This window comes from Camelus dromedarius, chromosome 10 (genome assembly GCF_036321535.1).
Source record: "Camelus dromedarius isolate mCamDro1 chromosome 10, mCamDro1.pat, whole genome shotgun sequence".
Taxonomy (NCBI): domain Eukaryota; kingdom Metazoa; phylum Chordata; class Mammalia; order Artiodactyla; family Camelidae; genus Camelus; species Camelus dromedarius.
This window is the reverse complement of record NC_087445.1, coordinates 48,859,959-48,878,618: the sequence shown is the minus strand read 5'-3', so window position 1 is coordinate 48,878,618 and position 18,660 is coordinate 48,859,959. Positions and strand designations below refer to the sequence as shown.

Genomic DNA, 18,660 nt, shown 5'->3' with positions numbered 1-18,660 from the left:
CAGACACTGTCAATACAGCATCTTGTTGATCATCACCAAAACCCTAGCACCAGGCCATCATGGGGCCTGCAGAAAAAGGCTCCGAATGCTCAAGCCGTTGATCAAGGTCACAGGGCAAGTCAAGTGGAGCCAGACCTTGGTACATTTTTCCTTCATCTACAGCGTCAGACTCTAGGGCTCTCCATCTGGAAATGCAGGTTTATAAATGGGCCTCCCACCCCTAGGCCTATAGCGCAGACAGACAGATGCTCTTTGGTGTCCTCACACATCGTGGTCCCAGGCAAAAGTGAGCCTTCCTTGTTGGCTAAAAGCTCCAGGACCCCTTGGTCAATATTAACAAAAGTGTCACCTGGTGGGGGAAGCTTGGCGATGAGTCCTCTCTTCACCCTCCTTCCCATGGGGGAAGCCTGCTACCACAGGGCGGGAAGCGTCCCAAACTGAGGGGTGGCCATTGGCCTCTGTCCAGCAACACTGGGTTGTGTGGAGTAGTAAAGAATGGTCACTGGACAGATAATCAGACTAATGTTTTCAATTTGCACTGTACTCAGAAAATGCTTATGAGAAAATGTGCAAGAAGAAAACGAGGTACAAATCTACACACACGGTAAGGGTCTAAAAAAGCTGGGAGAAAATATACCAAAATGTCAGCTCTGCTTCTCACTGTGGTGAGGCATTAGTGGTGGCTTTTAATTTCTTCCTTATACTTTTATCTATTTTAACTTAAAAAAAAAAACAAGAGCACTTATTATATTTACTGCCAGAAAAACAGCACTTTAAAGTAACAACAAAAGATGGGGAAGATGCAGAATGCGCCCCCTTGCCCATGCCGCCGTCTGTCCGGGCGGGCCGGGGAAAGAGCCACGGGCAGTGTGGGCGGCCACCAACCTGAAACCCCGCACCAGGTCCTCCTTCTTGAGGGCCTTCCAGGAATCGACCAGGCTCTGCCAGCGCCGGTGGCTGTCGAGCTCCTGCTGCAGCGCAGCCTCCATCAGGTTGACAAACAGCTGGGCGAGGGCCCTCCGGTTGCCCAGCAGGGCGTGGTTTATGACCTGCAGACACAGGTGGGCAGTCTGTAGATGCAGCAGGGACTCTCTGAGGTCAGAACAAGGCTTGGCTGGAGAGGGCCAGTGGGTGCTGGAGAGGGGCTCGGTGGGCTGCAGGCTGACTGCAGGGCAGCGGCAGTGTCTGACGGGGACCGTACTGGGCACGCAAGGAAGCTGCCTGAGGGTCAGCGGCTATGGACAGTGACAGGGGTCCCTCCTGAGAACTTAACTATGAACCCTGACCTGTGTATTTCAACCCAGCTACAAGGCCACATCAGATTGTTTTTAAAAAGGTGATTTTAAGTTCACTGGAGTTAACCACTTCAGTGGGTTCTCAGTGTAACTGTTTGTTTATTTATTTTTAATAAATTTGTTTGGAAAGCAGAGTGCTCGTGCTACCAGGGACCAGCCACATATGGCTGTGATGAGAACAGAGACCCAGTTACCAAATGAGGCCAGAGCTAGAACATCCTTTGGCAGCCCTCCCAGTGGTCCTCACCAGGGCGCCTTCGGCATGGCAGTGGGGACAATGCTTCACTGTGTGGTACTGTTCTGCCGCGAAGCTTCCCTCCCCACCTCCCTTAAATGAGAGCAGCCTCTCCCATGCCCCCAAGGACTGGAACAGCCAATAATGCCTCCCCACAATTCCTAAGCTGTTTAGGCAACGCCTGGGGGCAGGGGTGAGAACCGCCAAGCTCAGCAGGTAGAAATTCCAGTAACAATTTCTACTGGAACCTGAGGTTTGATGCCAGCTGTTCTTCCTAGCTGGGGGGCACTGGCAAGTATTTCCTGAACCTCCAATTCCCCAGCCATGGTGCAGAAATAACGCTATTTACAGCACAGGGAATTTATGAAGTTAAAAGAGATAAATGCACATAGAGCAAACAGCAAGTGCCAGTTGCTCTGTGTACAATAAGCACAGGAAAGTCAAACATCAGAACATAACTGGGACACTGCTAACTCTGACTCCCCCAGTGGATTAAATGGATAAAAGTCAGGAACTCTTGCTTGTCTCAAAATGAAAGCAGCCACTGCTGAGCCCTCTTAAGTCATCCTCCCAACAACTACCGGCATTTAAGTATCATTATCTCCATAATTTGGACAGGGAGTTCCACGTGCAGGGGCCGAGTGATTTCGGGAACTGCATGTCTGGGCAGTGGAGAGGGAGGTCTGTGCTCATCCCCTGTCTGTGCTTTGTCCAGGACCCCAAGGCACAGGCCTGGGCTGGAGCCCACCTGTGATTCTGAACACTGTACTCCTTCCCTGCATGCTGCGAGGAAACCTGTTCTCTGGAGAGCCTAGCTTTCTGCATGGGACGTGGAAACCCATGAAAGAAAAAGCAACTCTGAGTAGCCAAAAGTGTCCTTTCATGAACAACCTTGAACTTCTTGTTTTCTATCCCAGAGAAAGCATCTGGGAGATGCTGGGGGTGTGGACAGGGAAGCAGTGGGGACACAGCCAGGGGGCTGGCATGGTTCAGCAATAGGCACTGAGCAACAGCAGGAGGAGAGACAAGAACCACGAAAAACTAGACATGCAGAGCATGCTGAGGTCACTTATGAGTGCACACACCTCCCTGAGATGTGACAGCTGTGAAACGATGCCTCTGTCATGTATTGTCATGCAATACATATCACACTGCACGTGGCAGCTGAGACGTGGCCCAGTAGGTGCTCATAAAAGCAGCAGTGCTCAGACCGATGACTAGATTAGGTATCCCGGGATGAACATGGCAGGGAAGTATGAAGTGTACTAGAGAGATTTCCACTGAAAATACTCAACAAAGCCTCTGGTCCTGAACCTGAGTTACTTGGAGATGTTATATAGGAGAAGCCCATCGTTCCTGAGACCCCAGGCTCTAAGGTTCCCATGGGCTGGTCCCCTGCACATGAAAACCACTCACCATGGCTTCTTTATTTATCAGCCTGTACACGTCGGGCTGCATGAGGTAGGAAGTTTTCTCTATGATTTCCACATATTTCTTCAACACGCTTTTTAGCTAGAAACGACAAGGCCCCATACTGAGTGACACTCTCCTGGAGAACTAAAGGGAAACAGGTGATGCCTCGGAAACTCCACAAGTGAAAATCACCAAGAGCCCACCTGCAGGCCAACTCACTTTATCTGCCCGGGAGAACTCAAGAGAGTGCAGCGTCTCGTCCAGCTCCTTAATCTCCTGCTTCTGGAGCCGGAACTTCTCGGCCACCTGATTCCGCAGTTCCAACAGGGTCTGTGCAGAGAAGTTTGGGTCGGGTCGGGCTGGGAGGATGGGTGGCAGGGAGGGCAGGAGCGGGATGCCGGCAGGGTGGGCTCCCCCAGGAGGGGACCCCTACCTGGATGGTGTAGTCTTCAAGGTTGCTGTCGTTTTCCACCTTTTTGAAGAGACAGTTGATGTCTTCATCAGAGTTAGCCAGCTTCTTTAAAAAAAGCACTCCTGGCTCCAAAATGAGAGGCTCCATTTCCTAAAACAAGCCAGGAGGGCAAGAACTATGGTATCAGCACCTCTGGGACAGGAATGATGCCCCCCACCGATCCTGTGATGGGGAAGTGCCAACTGTGGTCCCGTCTCAAAAATAATAACTCTTACCTAGACCTAAGGAGCTAGGATTTACTAACTGTTCATAGAGCCTAGGGCAGCACCCTTTGGGGCACATGGCATGCGTGAGCCCATGTCCTCAGGCTCACTTGGTCCTCATCACCACCTGCAAAGTAGGTGCTGACATCATGCCTGGCCCATGGTTGGAGCTCAACAAATACTCATTAAAGAAGTAGCCAATGAAATAATTCCAAGAACACTTCAGACAAAGGAGCTGAGGCTCAGTTAGGTTGTGTGACCAAAGCCACAGACTCATGGTGAGAGTGGAGCTCATGTCCAGTTGGGACGCATTAGGAAAGTGATGAGCTGGCTGGGAGAGAGCCTTCTTGGTTCTTTGGGTCTACAGCCAGCTCCAGGAATCCAGGGAACTCAGGGAGAAAGTGGTGACTGCAATCCATGGCTCAGAGAGGACCCGAAAGGGCAAAAGGGAATGTTCCAGGGACAGCGTGTTTAAAGATAGGATCTCTGGAGAGGAACAGGGAGCCAAGTGAGGGCGGTGCCTAAGGGCCAGGCTGTTTGGCCCCCTGTTAGTAGGACTGAGCAGGGAGATCAAAGACTGGGCTGTAGCATCAGAGCCAGTGTCCAGTTCCCACTTGGCCCTTAGATGCCAAATCAGGCAGCACTTTCTGGGCCTCACCAGTGAAGTGGGGATTATAACAGCACCTGACATATAGGGCTGTGCTCATAATCAGCACCTGCAGCGAGCCATTTGACCATGGCTACTGGGACTCTGTCCACATGGGGGTGAGCCACTGAGGACCTGGGGGAGGGGTGGTGGGTGCAGCGCCAAGGCCGCCTTTTCCTCGGAAGGGCCCAGGAACAAAGGGAGTGAGAGGGGGAATTCTCACCATCCCAATCTGAGCGATCTCCTTCTTAAAGCTCGCCAGCGCACTTTCATAGCCCTTTCTCTTGTAGTCTCCTCGCCCTTGAAGGGTGACGGTGCTGATCCTCTCGGGAACTGAGGGAGAACAACAGAGGGGCTGAGGCTGCCCTCGGAGCACCAGGGAGAGGGCAGAGAACCCGGGAAAGGGCAGCAAGGTAGAAAGGGCCTGGGTTCAACAGATGGACCCCAGAGCAGGCCAGCAGTGTCAGAGACTTAAGGGAAAAGAAGGCAGTCTGTAGAGCTACAGGGAGTTAAGTCATGAGTGGAAGAAAGTTCCAAATGGTAGGTATAGAATAGGACCATTGTGTTTTTAAAAAAGTTTTGTGGGAGAAAATACATATATGGATGGGATTAACCAACACTTGTCAGCACTTACCATTTACCTGGTATTGTTCTAAGTCAATTACTCCTCGGGATGAAGCCAAGAGGCAAGTTCTATTATCGGCCCCATTATACACGCGAGGACATGCAGGCATGGGGGTTAAAGTACAACGGCAGTCGGAGGCTGAGCAGAGTCTGCAGGGGGCCCCCTGCTCTAGGGTCTGCTGTCCCCTGAATATACATGGGAACCTGGACACTCTGTGGTTTCATGGGTACTGGGCAGTCAGGGGGAGAAGGGGTGCTATTGTGGAGGCGGGGTTTTTACTTTCTGCTTTATCTCCTTCGTTTTTCTAGAGCGAGCATGTGTTACTTTTTCTATCACAAAGAAATGAGCCTTCATATCAGGATAAAGTCAAACTAGGGTGACGTGGTATGAAGGGAGATGATGCAGATCGGAAAATCCTCCTGTGAAATCACAGTAAGCGAGCTCCATCCCTTACCAACTGGCTTCATCAGTAAATGCCGACTGTGCAGGGAGCCCTGCCCTCCTCCCCCAGCTCCCTGCTCTGGGAGAAGGCCCAGGGGACAAGGCTGAGGAGAGAAGAGTTAGGGGAAAATGTTCAGGGACAAAGACCCGGGGGAGAGGTTCACATGAGGCTGAGCAGAGGACCACAGTGGGACCTTCAGGTGCTTCTACATTAGAGCCTCCAGGAGATGCCCACAGAGCTGTCTCTCTGGCCCAGGCCAGGCCTGCCCCCATGGCTGAACGGAGGCTCACCGATGGTGTCTGTGAGGCCCCGCACTTCTCGGGCAGCAATGGTGTTCTCACTCTCTCGTGCTTTTTCCTTCTTGGCTGTTTCCTTTTCTCTGAGGCACAAGCAGAGGAGAACAATAACTGCCCCAGCCCCCTCACACTGCCCCCCACCCCAGGGATCTCTGCACATGGTGGACTCTCCAGAGGGACTCTGGGTATTGGCAAAAGCTTCGGCCCCTCCGATTCCAGAATGTCCCGAGCCTGTGCCCTCAACACACACTGCCTCGCATCTGCTGCCAGCAAACACCACAGCCTTCAGATGAGAAGTTGGGGCCTGCCCTCGAGGAGTTTCCTTCCACTCTGGCTGTAAACCAAGTGTGAGTGGTGGGCAGGAGCCATTTTCCACACGTGGAAACTGAGGACCAGAAGGGGCATGGCCAGCCTGGGAGAGCCAGACCAGGGCTAAGCATCCAGCATGCTCCTCATTTGCTTCTTCAGCAACCCACCTTATGAGGCAGCTGGGGTAACCCCTTGTCCAGGACAGGGGAGGAGTTGGGGAAGTCACTGTACAAAGCAGAGCTGGGACTCCCAGACCCAGCATGTGATGCCAAGGTCCCTGGTCCGTGGGGTTTGGGTCGGGGAGGAGAGAGCAGGACAAACTATCTCAATAGGGTGGGCCAGAGTGGGTGAGCATGGAATAAAAATCCCTGAATGCATTGTCCACAGGGCAAGTTCTCAGCGATGCCTGCCATTCCCTGGGGCCCCGACATATGCAGCACTTTCCAGACATTTTCTTATGTATTCCTCACTGCAGACCTACCATCAAAGAAGACTACAGGGCCTGGGCTGCAGCTGATGGGATCCAGGCTGACCCTCCAGAGCTGGGTCTCTCAGCCTTGACAACCAAATGCTCCTGGACTAAGGTGGCCCCACAGGAGCCCGGATGCCCCGACTATGGGAGCTGCTAACAGCTCTGGCTTCTCGGCCACTTGCTCCGGGGACTTGGGGGCTTGGTTTATACTAGTGGTGATCTGCCCCTACCCCAGGGTTCCTCTTGCACCCACCCAGAGGTCCTGTCCTCTGTAAATGAATCCACAAGTTGACTGGTTTGGCTGGCCGAATTTTCAGGAAGGGGACGAGGCACCTCAGAGAGGTGCCGATGTTGAGTTAGTGATCCCAGTCATACTGAGGGTGGCAGGGCCTGGCAGGTTACAAACACATCCTTGTTCCTGCCACAGGGAGCTGTGCTCTGGATGTGTGTCCAGAGCAGAGCTGGCCTTGTCTGTCTATGCCAGGAAGCCAGCACAGCACAATGCCAGGGCAGCGATGGTGTTCTCACTCCCCCTCCAGGTGCCAAGGCCATGCTGACTTGCTGTTTATGTGCTGATCTGGTTTTTTTGAAATCTTAAAAGAATTTATCCCTGACTTGTTTAATATTCTTTGTTCTGACAAGACATAAAACTGTGCTGAAAACCATGTTTCTCTGGAGCAGTCCCTCAGAGTTATCTGAGAGGCTGTCTTCTGGGCTATAGTCCTCAGTTTGGCTCAAATAAAATTCTTCTGTTGCTATTTAGACTGTTTATTGATTATTTTCTTCAACACCAGCATTGGGTCAATCCCTGCTCCAACGGGGGTTAAAGGATCACAAAGGCAGATAGAGCAGGACCAACTTCCTGTCCCAGAGCCCCAGACCTGAAGGATTGACGGCTCATGCAGAGCTTGAAGAGTTGAAGGGAAGCCCAGTTCCTGCCTTACTCTCCAAAGCGCCCCGTGAGGAAGATGCAACCCCTACTTTCCTCTCCTCTCTCTCTCCGTGCGTTGTCTGAGCTCAGGGAGCTGAAATGGCATGCTCAGGAATCTCAAGTTCAACCTCTGACCTTGGAAGTTCAGAAAGAACTCCTGATCCTCCTGTCTCAATGCCCCTTGCTCCCATCTCAGGGAATGGCTCCTCTGCTGTCCACCCAAGCACTTAGGCCAGAGACCTAGGACTCAGGAAACTTCCCATCCAATCTGTACCCTGGTCTTGTGAGTTCTGCCTCCAAAATAAGTCTGGAGAGCCCTGCTGTCCCTCTCACAGTCCCACTGAGCTTACGTGGACTGCGGTGGCCTCCGCCCTGCCTCTTCTTACTGCTCCCCACATTCCGCACACCACAGCCTGAAGGTCTTAAAAGTGCAAGTCAGCTGCTCACTTCAGTAAAGTCCAAAATACTGACTGTGGCCTGCAAGCCTCTCCTAGTCTCCTGTCCCCACCTCTGCCCAGGCCTGCTGACTTCCCCAGCCTTCAGGAGCGGGCCAAGCTGGTGCTGTCTCGGAGCCTCACCCCAGGCTTCCCCTCTATCCTCTGGTCTCAGCAAGTTCCCCCTCAGACAGCTTTCCTGACTCCCATCTGGCCACCTCGTCCTCTGTGTCAGAGCCTCCCCACCTTTGCGGAGACCTGCTCACTTATTTACTATTGAGGCTTCAAGTTCCAGGAGGTTGCGATAAGCATACCCGGTGCCTCTCAGGGAAGAGGGAGGAAGAGAGGGAGAAGCAAACAATCCTGCAAAGTAGGCGTTCTGACCTCCCTCTCTCAGGGCAGTTTCCTGGGACTTCATTCCTACCTGGCACTCATGTTGTGTGAGCTCTTTTTGATTTTTGGAAACTCTGATATACCCCTAGCATGTGGAGGTGTGGCCTGGATGGCAGGTCCTACCTGTAGAGAACAGGGTTTTCGGTGACCCAGTCATTGGGTAGGCTGTGCACCCATTTCCGCTGCCGAGGAGATAACATCTCTCCTTCATAAATATCCGTCTTCTTCATCAAGGGCTTCCTGCCATCCTTTGGGGTCATGGACCGCTCCACAGCCCGTTTCCTGGTGGCTGCCAGGGAGCAGACCAGCTGCACCTGAATCCACGGAAGACCCCAGTTAGGGGGATCAGAAGTGCAGACTCCCAGCACCCTCAGGCTGGCTGTGCTGTCTTAGAAGGTCAAGTGGGAGCCTGCCAGCAGGAAGGCACTTTGAGGGAGGCCTTCAACCCCAGGGCACATCCCATGCAGAGGGGCTCTCACTCCCCATAGCAGTCATTCAGCCACTTCTAGGAGGCCATCTTTTAAGAAATCTTTAACAAGGACCAAGATGCTCATCGCAGCATTTTTTTTTATAATCACAAGGAATTGGAAAAATGGAATTGTCCAATTATAGGGGATTGGCTGAGTAAATATTGTATGTTCCCTTCAATGGAATGTTAGGAATTTATTAAAAATGAGATGAAGGGTTTTTCATGACATGAGGAAATGCTTATGATATGATATACCATAAAACATATCACTCAAGAGCATAAATTAAAATTATAACCAAAATTATACATTATGATCTCAAAATTTTAAATACATAGCAAAATGACCAGGGGAAAATATGCCAAGTATTAAGAATGGTTGCTTCCAGGGAGCAGGATCACATGAGTAATTTGATTCTTTGGTCTATTTGTACTGTTATAATTTCCAAGCCTTCTAGAGAGCATTATTCAGGGCTCAAAGTAGGAATAAAAATGCCTTTTAAATAAGCAATACATAACTTCAAAGGAAGGGTTTGAGTCTCTGTGTTTCTTTTAAGATTTCATTTTGTCTGTGCAGTTTTCTTATAGAAGATGAAATAATGCCAATAACCTACAAGGTTGTCAAGAGGGCATTACTTTAGTATATCATGGGAAGTCTTAGGTCAAAAACTAGGCAGCCACTAAACATCATGAAGCACACGAATGTGCACTGACATGGGAAAGGCCTCCAAGACACTGTGAACAGGGGAAAAGGGAGGTTTTAAAACGCTACTATAGAATCAAACCCAATTTTTAAATAGAAAAAATTAAAATGTTTTCATGTATAGGAAAAAGATCCTGGACACTCAATGGTTAATTCTAGCTATTTCAGTGTAATTTAAATTAAATTAAAATTTTAAATTTAACTTAAAAATTTAATTTTAATTTTTTAATTTTCAAGAGTAGACATTCTAATTTTGTATTCCTCCACTTTGGGAACCAATAAGAATTATTTTTAATCAAAGCAATTTCAAAGCTCTCATTTCATTAGATTCCCAGGCAAGGAAGTCTTCAGAGAGAGGGAAGTTTCCTGGAGATCAGAGGGAGGTTTGGGGAGCAGAGAGAAAGAGGAGCAGGAAAAGGGGGAACAGAAAGACAGGCTTACCTCTGCCTCAAAGATCTGCTGGTAGACTTTCCCACAGGGAATCTGGGTCACCTTCCCCACTGAGGACATCTTGGCCTCTGGCTGGACACCGCTGCAGGGAAGCCATTGTCCAGGAATCAGGTCTGGGGTTTGGTCTCTATTAGACCCGGATGGATATTGAGAAACCTCCCCACTCCTCTCCAAGGAGAAGTCCTCCCAAAGGACAAGGCTTCCCAGGCAGTCAGGTTGGGGCAGGACACACCCAGGCTAAGACCCCTCTGCTCTGGGGGGAAGCATCAGGGCCCCTTTCAGGTCTCAGGGTTTTTACATTAAAAGAAGGCGGAAGGTGAGGGGGAGGGTATAGCTCAGTGGTGTAGTGTGTGCTTAGCATGCATGAGGTCCTGGGTTGGATCCCCTGTACCTCCATTAAAAACAGACAAATAAACAAATAAACAAACTTGATTACCTACTACCCCTCACCCCCCAAAAAAATTCTATGAGAAAAGTGACATCTTCTAAAAAAAAAAAAAAAAAGAAAAAAAGAAGGCGGGAGGGAGCAAAAAAGCAAAAAAGCAAAAAGGAAATCTCAGGCAAGAATTGAACTCGAACTCACTGTGGAGGCCCGCTCTCCCAGCTGGGCCAGGAGCAAATCTGAGATTGATTTCAAGGGGGTGAAGAATAACAGTTACTGTTTTTGTGCTTCGCTCTTCAAGCTCTTCTAGAAAAAGTCAACGTACCCAAGGTGTCAGCTGGGATTTCAGTTCGTCCTTGAACCCCCAAACTGGCGCTGAACGCGGTTCAAGGACCCCCTCTGCTCCCAACGGTGGACACCTGGGTAGGGGGAAGTGGAAGGAGGGAGGGAGGGAGCGAGCAACCAGCTCTTGGTTACGCTAATTAGGCACCCACTGAATGCTGAGAAACCCAGCAGGCTTCTCTCACGCCAGCCCCCCAAGCCCACTAAGGAGCGAGGGTGGCGGCAGTCTCAGGACAAGCCCTCTAAACCCTTCCAAGTGGTGGGAAACCCTGCTCCCAAGGCCCTGCCGCACCCCTACCTGCAGAAAGCACCACTCAAGTCAGCCCGGGCTCCTCCAGCCCCAACTGCAACAGCACACACTTGGTCCCCAAGGCAACGCAGAGGGGAGGGAACTCCGCTGGCCCCGCCCTCACTTCCTTTCCGAGGAGGAGGCGGGGTTTCCCTTAGCAACGGGAGCCGCCCCTTCTCCTACGCCCCGCCCCCAGTGGAGTAGTGAAACTCCAGGACAGTTTCCCCTTGGTGCAGGGGACACCCCAGGGCTGGTAGGAACGTCCAGAGCAGCACAATGAATGTTTTGAAAACCAGTAGGAGAAAGGAGATAAAGCTCTGAGCCACTGTGGTCAAGAAAAACCATCCTATCTTCTTTGTCTTGTTAAAACCATCCTCTGCAAAAAGTAGCATTGAGTAGTGCTTGGCTGTAAATATGAAGGAGAAAGCATCTCTAAAAGAGACCGTCTCTTTCTCAGATTAAAAGAAGTTGCAGGGCTCAGAATCCAGGTTCTGAGGCTTGAATGGAATTATAATAAAAAGGCTAATTTGTATGATTCTTTGAGTTACATTCATCCAACCCACAGTGCCACATAATCCTACTAAAAATATAGCTCTAATCTACCCGCTCTCCTGCTCAGAAGGCCCTTACCAGGTCTGCAGACCCTACCAAATCCAGCCCACGGGACTCTGGTCAGTGGTGGGGCTGGGTGAGGCAAAGGCAGCTGGCACAGGGCCTGTGGCTGGAAGGGGAGAGGCCTCTCCTCTGTGGGCCTCTGAGCGAGTCGCTGCCCCTCTTTGGGCCTCTGTCTCCTCGTCTGGAAAGAGTAAGGTGATGATCCTGTGGTACAGGCCTCACAGGGTGGGGATGAGTTTCCAGGGAGGGAAGGAATGTGCTGGTGGAGTGAGCAGTGATAGTTATATGACACTGCATCCTGAGGAGACCTGTGAGGTAGATGAAGTTATCCCTACACTTTCCAGATAAGGAACAGGCTCAGGGAGGCCAGGCTGCAGGCCCAAGGCCGCACACCAGTGGGTATGGGAGCTGGACTGTTCTAGCATCAGAGCACACTGGAGGACAGAGTAGCACTGGTACCAAAAGACTCAGGTCAGATGTCTGGGATCAGTGGTTAGGGGTTCTGGGGGAAATAGGCTGAGGGGAGTATGACTTCACTGACCCTGTCCCTGAGCCTGGCAGGAGGGGGACCTGGAGATGATCCCCTAGAGAGCCCAGAAAAGGCAGCAGCAGCAGAAGGCGAGTGTGCCTGTGGCAGAGGGGCTCCAGGGTCAGAGAGGAGGGGGCTCACCCCTTTCAGCAGGAGGCCTCCAAACCAAGAGAGGAGGGACCTTCCTCCTCCAGCCCTGCCTCTTGTTGCCACAGTGCCTCAAATCCTCCGTTAGAAGTGACCAGGAGCCTGAAAGGGCTTGATTTGGGGGTGGAAAAAAGCCAGGGACCACATACGCTATAATTTGCCAAAAGCAGACCCAGAATGGTGATTAGGAGGAGCCTGGTGTTCTCAGAAGGTGAGGAGAGTGGGACCTGAGGGCCACTAAGGGTCCTAGGCTCTCAGCACCTGGCAAACCTCCTGTCATGAGAGCTTCAGCCCTCCTGTGAGCAGGGCACCATGTCCATTTTAGGAATAGGTGAACGAAGGCTCTGCATAAGATACCCATCCTGGTTTCCCAGCTAGTGAAGTCGCAGAGCCACTTGACTGCAAAGCTTAGAAGGTTTTGGTCAGGAGCTAGTCAGCCTCCCCCTCAGATGGTGCCCATGGAAGAGAAAGAGATGTCGGGTTCCTCCAAGACCCTTCTTGCCTGAGGCCTCAGTCTGCCCATCTGTCATCAGACACGATTGAGCTAAAAGGTCCCTGAGGCTCAACTCTCCTGCCCTGGCAACTAGGGAGCCTAGAGCCTGGCCTAGGTCCAAGCCCTGTATTCTGTGTGTGCCCTGCCCTCTGGAGGACTCTGGTGGCAGTGCAACAGGAGGAGGGGTAAGGATGGAGGGCTAGTTATGGACTAGGGGGCTCTTTCTGAGGGACTTTGGCTGTCTGCCTCCTAGAGGAATCAGATCAACCTCCAGAAAAGGAATATTCCTCTAGAAAAGGAGTAAGGTGAAGAGCTGGTGCACTCACAGCAGGGAGGGGAGGTGAGTGGAAATCAGAGACCCTCTGGGCCAGTCACTCCCTGCTCTGTCCCCTGCATTTTGCATTTATTGGGAGAGTTTCATAAGAGAAGTGGGAGACCCACTGAATTGGTAGGTGGGGGAAGGGGCCTGGCATCAAGGACAACTTCCTGGAGGAGGGGCTTTTTACATCCATCTCTGAGAACAGGTAGGACCTGGATGGAATTGGAGAGATGGAGGGCTTCCATGTGTGCAAAGACCCAGGACCAGCCCCAGCCTCACTCCACCCTGCCAAGGCCAGTGTCTGTGTTCTGTCCTTCCCTCTGGCCCCAGGAACCCGAAATAATGAGAGAGCCCCTGCTGCTCCAGGTGGCTGCAAATCATTACAACTTCAATCTGGGGCCTGGTTCCAGGACGTGGAGCAGCTCTGTGAGAATGAGGGGTGAGGCAAGGCAGGAGTGGGGTGAAGGCAGGTACAGACTCCACCCTCATGGCCAACTCTTCCGGGTGGTCGGCTCTGAGAGCCTGTGCACAGCTGTGGCTCCCTGGTCAGCCCCACACCTTGGTGCATGGGGACCTCTGGTGCACCTGGACTGAGTCGCTGGGCAGGCACTGGGAGGCACACCTGAGGTGTGGTGCCTGGTAGGTTCTCAGGTGCCACCCTACCCTGTAGCTACAGCCTATCCTGCCACCTGTCCTAGTCGGCCAGCAGAACATTCAAGGCCAAGGAGTAAGAGAGTGGCCAGGCTGGCAGTGGCTGAATCCTACGGCTAAGCGTGGTCTTGGGGAGTCAGAGCTCAGCTCTACAATTGCCCAGTCCTGTACCTGGACGATTCACCTCAGTTTGTTGGGACTTAGTTTCCTTCTCTGTGAAATGGGTGATGCTAAAGGATGGCTCCCGCAGCAGGGACAACTAGGCTATTGTTTGATGGGCTGAGCACTCAGCACAGGCTGAGAACACAGAGTGCAGTGGGGGCCCAGAGAGGAGGGTGGGACAGGCCCCCTGAGGTAATACCTCTCCTCTCTCCCACCACCAGGCCCCCAACACAGCACCCACTACCTGTGGAAGATTACACTCCTGAGACCAGCTCAAGTACAACCCTTCCTCAGCAGTGGGGACACAGCTAGAGCACTTGGGGTGCACCAAGCCAGCTCCTTCAGCTCTGAGGTGAAGGAGAATATTGTGAGCCTTTTCCTGGGGTCCCTCGAGGCCAGGAGAAGAGGGGGTGACCCCACCCCATCTCCCTGACAGTTCATCCCCAGCATCCATTTACCTACTGGGGAGAGGTAACCTATTGTAAATAGTAAATGCTAGATTTAAATATTACTATACTAAAATCCTGTTTCTTTTACGGCCTTCGAGTTTTGGTTTGGTTCTTTCACTTCCTACGCTAATTTAAGTGAGATAGAGACTTCTCGCATTCAGTTTTTTGTATGTGGGAGAAGGGCAGGAGGGAGATGGGCCAGCCCCTCACCCTGGGTGCAGAAGGAGACCCACCAGTACAATTCTTTTTGAGGCACAAATTCCCTAGAAAGCCCTCAGCCTTTCTGTCAGGGACACCACAGCCAATCCTCCCTGGCTGGGACCTGATGGATCACAGGTGAGCTCTGGTTTACCTGGTTTATCAGGATCAGGGTCATTTCCTGTTCAGTGGAAGACCCCCACAGTCCCCCTGCTGACCCAGGTGATTTCGGGGGCCATGTTAACCTGCGGTCCACGGTCACAGACAATATCCAGTTTACACACTCAGTCCTACTGCTGTCATCTACGTGCCCTAAAGGGGTAGCTAACCTGTGCCCCTAGAGCTTTCTGGGATGGCTGTGTTCTTTTCCATAGTCGTGTGCTTTGCTTATGCCATGGAGAGTGTGAACCTTCCCTGCTGGAGCTCTAGATGATGAGATATGGAGGGCGGGGGTAGGGGTCCAGCAGGGGAATGCCACCAAACTGATGATCTGTGCATATCCATGGACCATCAGTGCCCTCTTTAACAAGGGAAAGAGAGTTGAGTGCCTTTGAATTTATTCAGTTAGAGAACCAATTCCAGAAACCCCAGAACAATTTGAGAAAACAGTCTTTAAGATTCTGTTGCCCTAGAACCATCTTTGGTTTTGTATGTCAGGGTTCTGCAGAAAAAAAGAACATACATAACATGGACATATATGTGTGTATGCATTTATATGTATATGTGTATATATATGTATGTACTGTGTATGTATATGTACACGCACAGAGAGAGACACATATAAAGAGACTTATTTCAAGAAATTATTCTTGTTGTGGGGCTGGCAAATTTGAAGCCTACAGAATAGACCAGCAGACTAGAAACTCAAGAGGATTTTATCCTGCAATCTCAGGCGTGATTTCTTCTTCAGTAGGAAACTTCAATTTTTCCTCTTAGAGGTTTCAGCTGAGTGATTGAGACTCATCCACATTTTCAAGGGTATCATCCCCACAAGTCAACTGATTGTAGATGTATTTGATAAATAATCAGGAACGATAACCTAGCCAAATTGACAGGCAAGACCATCTCAAGCTGTAAGAATTTTTTTATATATTCTGAATATTAGTCCCATATCAGATATATGATTTGCAAATATTTTCTCCCATTCTAGGTTGTCTTTACATCTCCTGATACTGTCCTTTGATGCACAAAAGTTTATCATATTTATGAAGTCTTGATAGATTAAGTCTTATGAACTTATCTATTGTTTCTTGCTTGTGCTTTGGCTGTTATACCTAAGAATTAGCAAATCCAAGATCATAATATTTATCCTTTTGTTTTAAGAATTTATAGTTCTAGCTCTTAAATATAGATTTGCTCCATTGTGTTTATTTTTGTATATGGTATAAGGCAAGGATCCAAATTCATTCTTTTGCATGCAGATTTCCCGTTTTCCTAGCACCATTTGTTGAAAACACTGTTTTCCACATTCAGTGGTCTTGACCACTTGTTTAAATTCAACCATTTGTTTGAGAATCATGTGACCATAGATTATGGTTTCTTTCTGGACTTTCAGCCTATTCCACTGGTTTATATACCTATCTTATGCCAGAGATGCAGTCTGATTACTGTTGCTTTGTATTAAAACTTAAAATCAGGATGTGTGTGCCTTCTAACTTTGTTCACCTTTTTCAACATTGTTTGGGCTATTTGCAATTCCATTTGAATTTTAGTATCAGCTTTTCCGTTTCTGCAACAAACATTAGTTGGTATTTTACAAGGACTGCACTGGAAGTGTGGTTTACTTTAGGGAATATTGCCATTTTACCTTAAGTCTTCCAGTTCTAGTCTGCTCTCCTATCAGGGTTAGGCTGGCCACATCAAATGTGAAAGAAGTGTCTCCTCCTCTTTTATTTTTGGGGGGAGTTTGAGAAGAATGAGTTTAAATCTTCTTTAAATGCTTTGTAGAATTCACTCATGAAGCCATCTGGTCTTGTATTTGTTGTAGGTTGTGTGCATTTTTTAAAATAATTTTTAAGAATTCAATCTCTTGTTATAGGTCTATTCAGTTTCTATTTCTTCTTGAGTCAACTTGGCTAGTGTGTATGCTTGTAGGAACTTGTCCATCTCACATAGGTTATCCAACTTGTTGGAGTAAAGCTATTCACACTATACTCTTATAATCATTTTCACTCTTGCAGAGTCGGTAGTAATATCCAACTTTCAGTTCTGGTTTTAATATTGTGGTCTTTTCTCTTTTTTCTTAGTGATTCTAGATAAAAGTTTGTCAATTTTGTTGATCTTTTCACAGAACTCACTTTTGGTTTGATTGATTTTCTGTATTTTCCTGTTCTTTATCTTATCTCTGCTCTCATATTTATTATTACCCTCTTTTTGCTAGCTTTAGGTTTAGTTTACTCTTCCTTTTCTAGTCCTCAAGGTATAAAGTTATTGTTTTGGGATCTTCTTTTTGATGTAGACATTTACAACCATAAATGTCCCTATGAGTACTGCTTTTCCTGCATGCCATAGGTTTTGGTATGTTGTAGCTTTATTTTCATTTGATTCAAGGTATTTTCTAATATCCCTTGTTTTCAACTTTCACTCATTGGGTGTTTAATGGAGAATTGTTTAATTTTCCCATATTTGTGATTTTCCCCCCAATTTTCCTTCTGTCACTGTTATCTAGTTTCATTCCATTGTGGTCAGAAATGATACTTTTTATGATTTAATTTTTTAAAAATGTATTAATACTTGTTTGGGGGCCTAACACATGGTCTATCCTTGAGAATGTTCCATACGCACCTGAGAAGAATACATATTCTGCTGTTGGATGGAGGGCTACGTCTAACTGGTTTATGGTGTTGTTCGAGTTCTCTATTTCTTTACTGATTTCCGTCTGGTTTTACTATCCATTATTGAAAGAGGACTACTGAAATCGCCACTATTAGTACAGAACTGTCCATTTTTCCCTTCAACTCTGTCAGTTTTTGCTTCATGTTTTGGGAACTCTGTTGTTAGATATGTTTATGTTTATAATCATTACATCTTCTTGATAGAACACACCTTTTATCATTATGTAATGTCCTCAAGGATGAGAGAGACCTGATCCCTGCCCTTGAGGAGATCACAAGGCAGTTCAGGGAAGAGATTGGGAGACAATCATAGCAGGAGCTGAGAGGCCTGTGCTGCAGGCAGGACCTCATCTCCCTGGTGTCCTGTGTCCCTGGCGTGGTGACTGCACGTAGCAGGTACTTGGTCAGCATTGGCTGGGTACAAATGAGGAGCACTGGCTGGGAGGGCAGCACTAGCTCTCATTTAGGAAAACTGAGACTCATGCTCCTGACAGAGCTGGGACCGAAACCCAGGGCTCCTGACCTTCTGTTTAGTGGTCACGCGATCATGAGCCAGGATTGATTCCAGTATTGAATTCATGGCTGAAAGATTTATTCATCATGGCCTCATTCTTTCATTCATTCCAAGATCCTACTATGTTACTACAAGTACTTGGTAATGGTGAGTAAAATCTGAAAGGGCCTCTTTCTTCCTGGAGCTGAGAGCATAGTGAGAGGCAGACATTAATCAGATCACCATGAAGTGTAACATTACAAATAACAATGACTGATATTTACTGAGAGTTTAGGACATGTCAGGCACTGGCTTAGGAGTGTTTCTGTGTATTAACTCATTTTATCCTCAAAATAATTTTTAGTGGTGCGGGTATTACCCCTCTATATGTAAGGAAAAGAAAGCACAGACAGGTGAAGGAATTTAGCTGATGTCACACAGCTAGAAAGTGGTGATGTGGGGATCCCAATACTCTGAGTCCCAGTTTTCTTAGTTTCAAAAAGTAGAATGACAAAATTTGCAGAGATTAAGTTAAAAGAGGTACATCTGGCAAACACATCAAGCAATAGGACTGGGTTTACAGTAGATGCTTAATACTGATTACTGAATTTCAGTGGCTCTGGGACTTGTGAGCTGGGCAGGGACTTCTCTTACCTGTTGTTGAGTCCTCCTGGCACCTGCACAGGCTTCGTGAGAGACAGGCCATCAGAGACCTTATGCTTGGGCGTGAAGAATTTGCATTAAGTACTGGGCCCTCTGCACAAAGAGAGACCTTCTTGGATGGTCTAGCCAGCTTCCAGTGCCATGCACTGCATACACCAGAGGGTTCACCTGCCTCGAACTGGGGCTTTCCTGCCGCCACACCTTTGCTCTTATTTTCCCCCACCTTGAATGCCTGCCCATCTGGTCTCTGCCTCCTCAGCCAGGTAGCTTTCTCAGGAGATCACCCCTCCCACTCGGCAAGAGCATCTA

The 18,660-nt window shown here is 49.1% G+C and overlaps 2 protein-coding genes across 2 annotated transcripts in view; both read right to left on the bottom strand.

Moving 5' to 3' along the window:
• Nucleotides 1-12,395, bottom strand: part of CCDC180 (coiled-coil domain containing 180) — a 51,981-nt gene extending 39,586 nt beyond the window's left edge. The window contains exons 1-9 of the mRNA XM_064490325.1: nt 10,369-12,395; nt 9,777-9,867; nt 8,290-8,480; nt 5,622-5,710; nt 4,488-4,597; nt 3,377-3,505; nt 3,163-3,273; nt 2,947-3,042; nt 886-1,049 (exon numbers count right to left, since the gene is read on the bottom strand). Coding sequence (XP_064346395.1) covers nt 886-1,049; nt 2,947-3,042; nt 3,163-3,273; nt 3,377-3,505; nt 4,488-4,597; nt 5,622-5,710; nt 8,290-8,480; nt 9,777-9,845 — 959 coding nt within the window. The 5' untranslated portion in view covers nt 9,846-9,867; nt 10,369-12,395. The remainder of the gene's footprint in view (nt 1-885; nt 1,050-2,946; nt 3,043-3,162; nt 3,274-3,376; nt 3,506-4,487; nt 4,598-5,621; nt 5,711-8,289; nt 8,481-9,776; nt 9,868-10,368) is intronic.
• A 2,789-nt stretch (nt 12,396-15,184) lies between these two features.
• LOC116152686 (stimulated by retinoic acid gene 6 protein-like) overlaps nt 15,185-18,660 on the bottom strand; it is a 44,612-nt gene continuing 41,136 nt past the window's right edge. Inside the window, exon 19 of the transcript XR_010382740.1 lies at nt 15,185-18,444. The gene's annotated coding sequence lies outside the window, so the exon portion shown is untranslated. The remainder of the gene's footprint in view (nt 18,445-18,660) is intronic.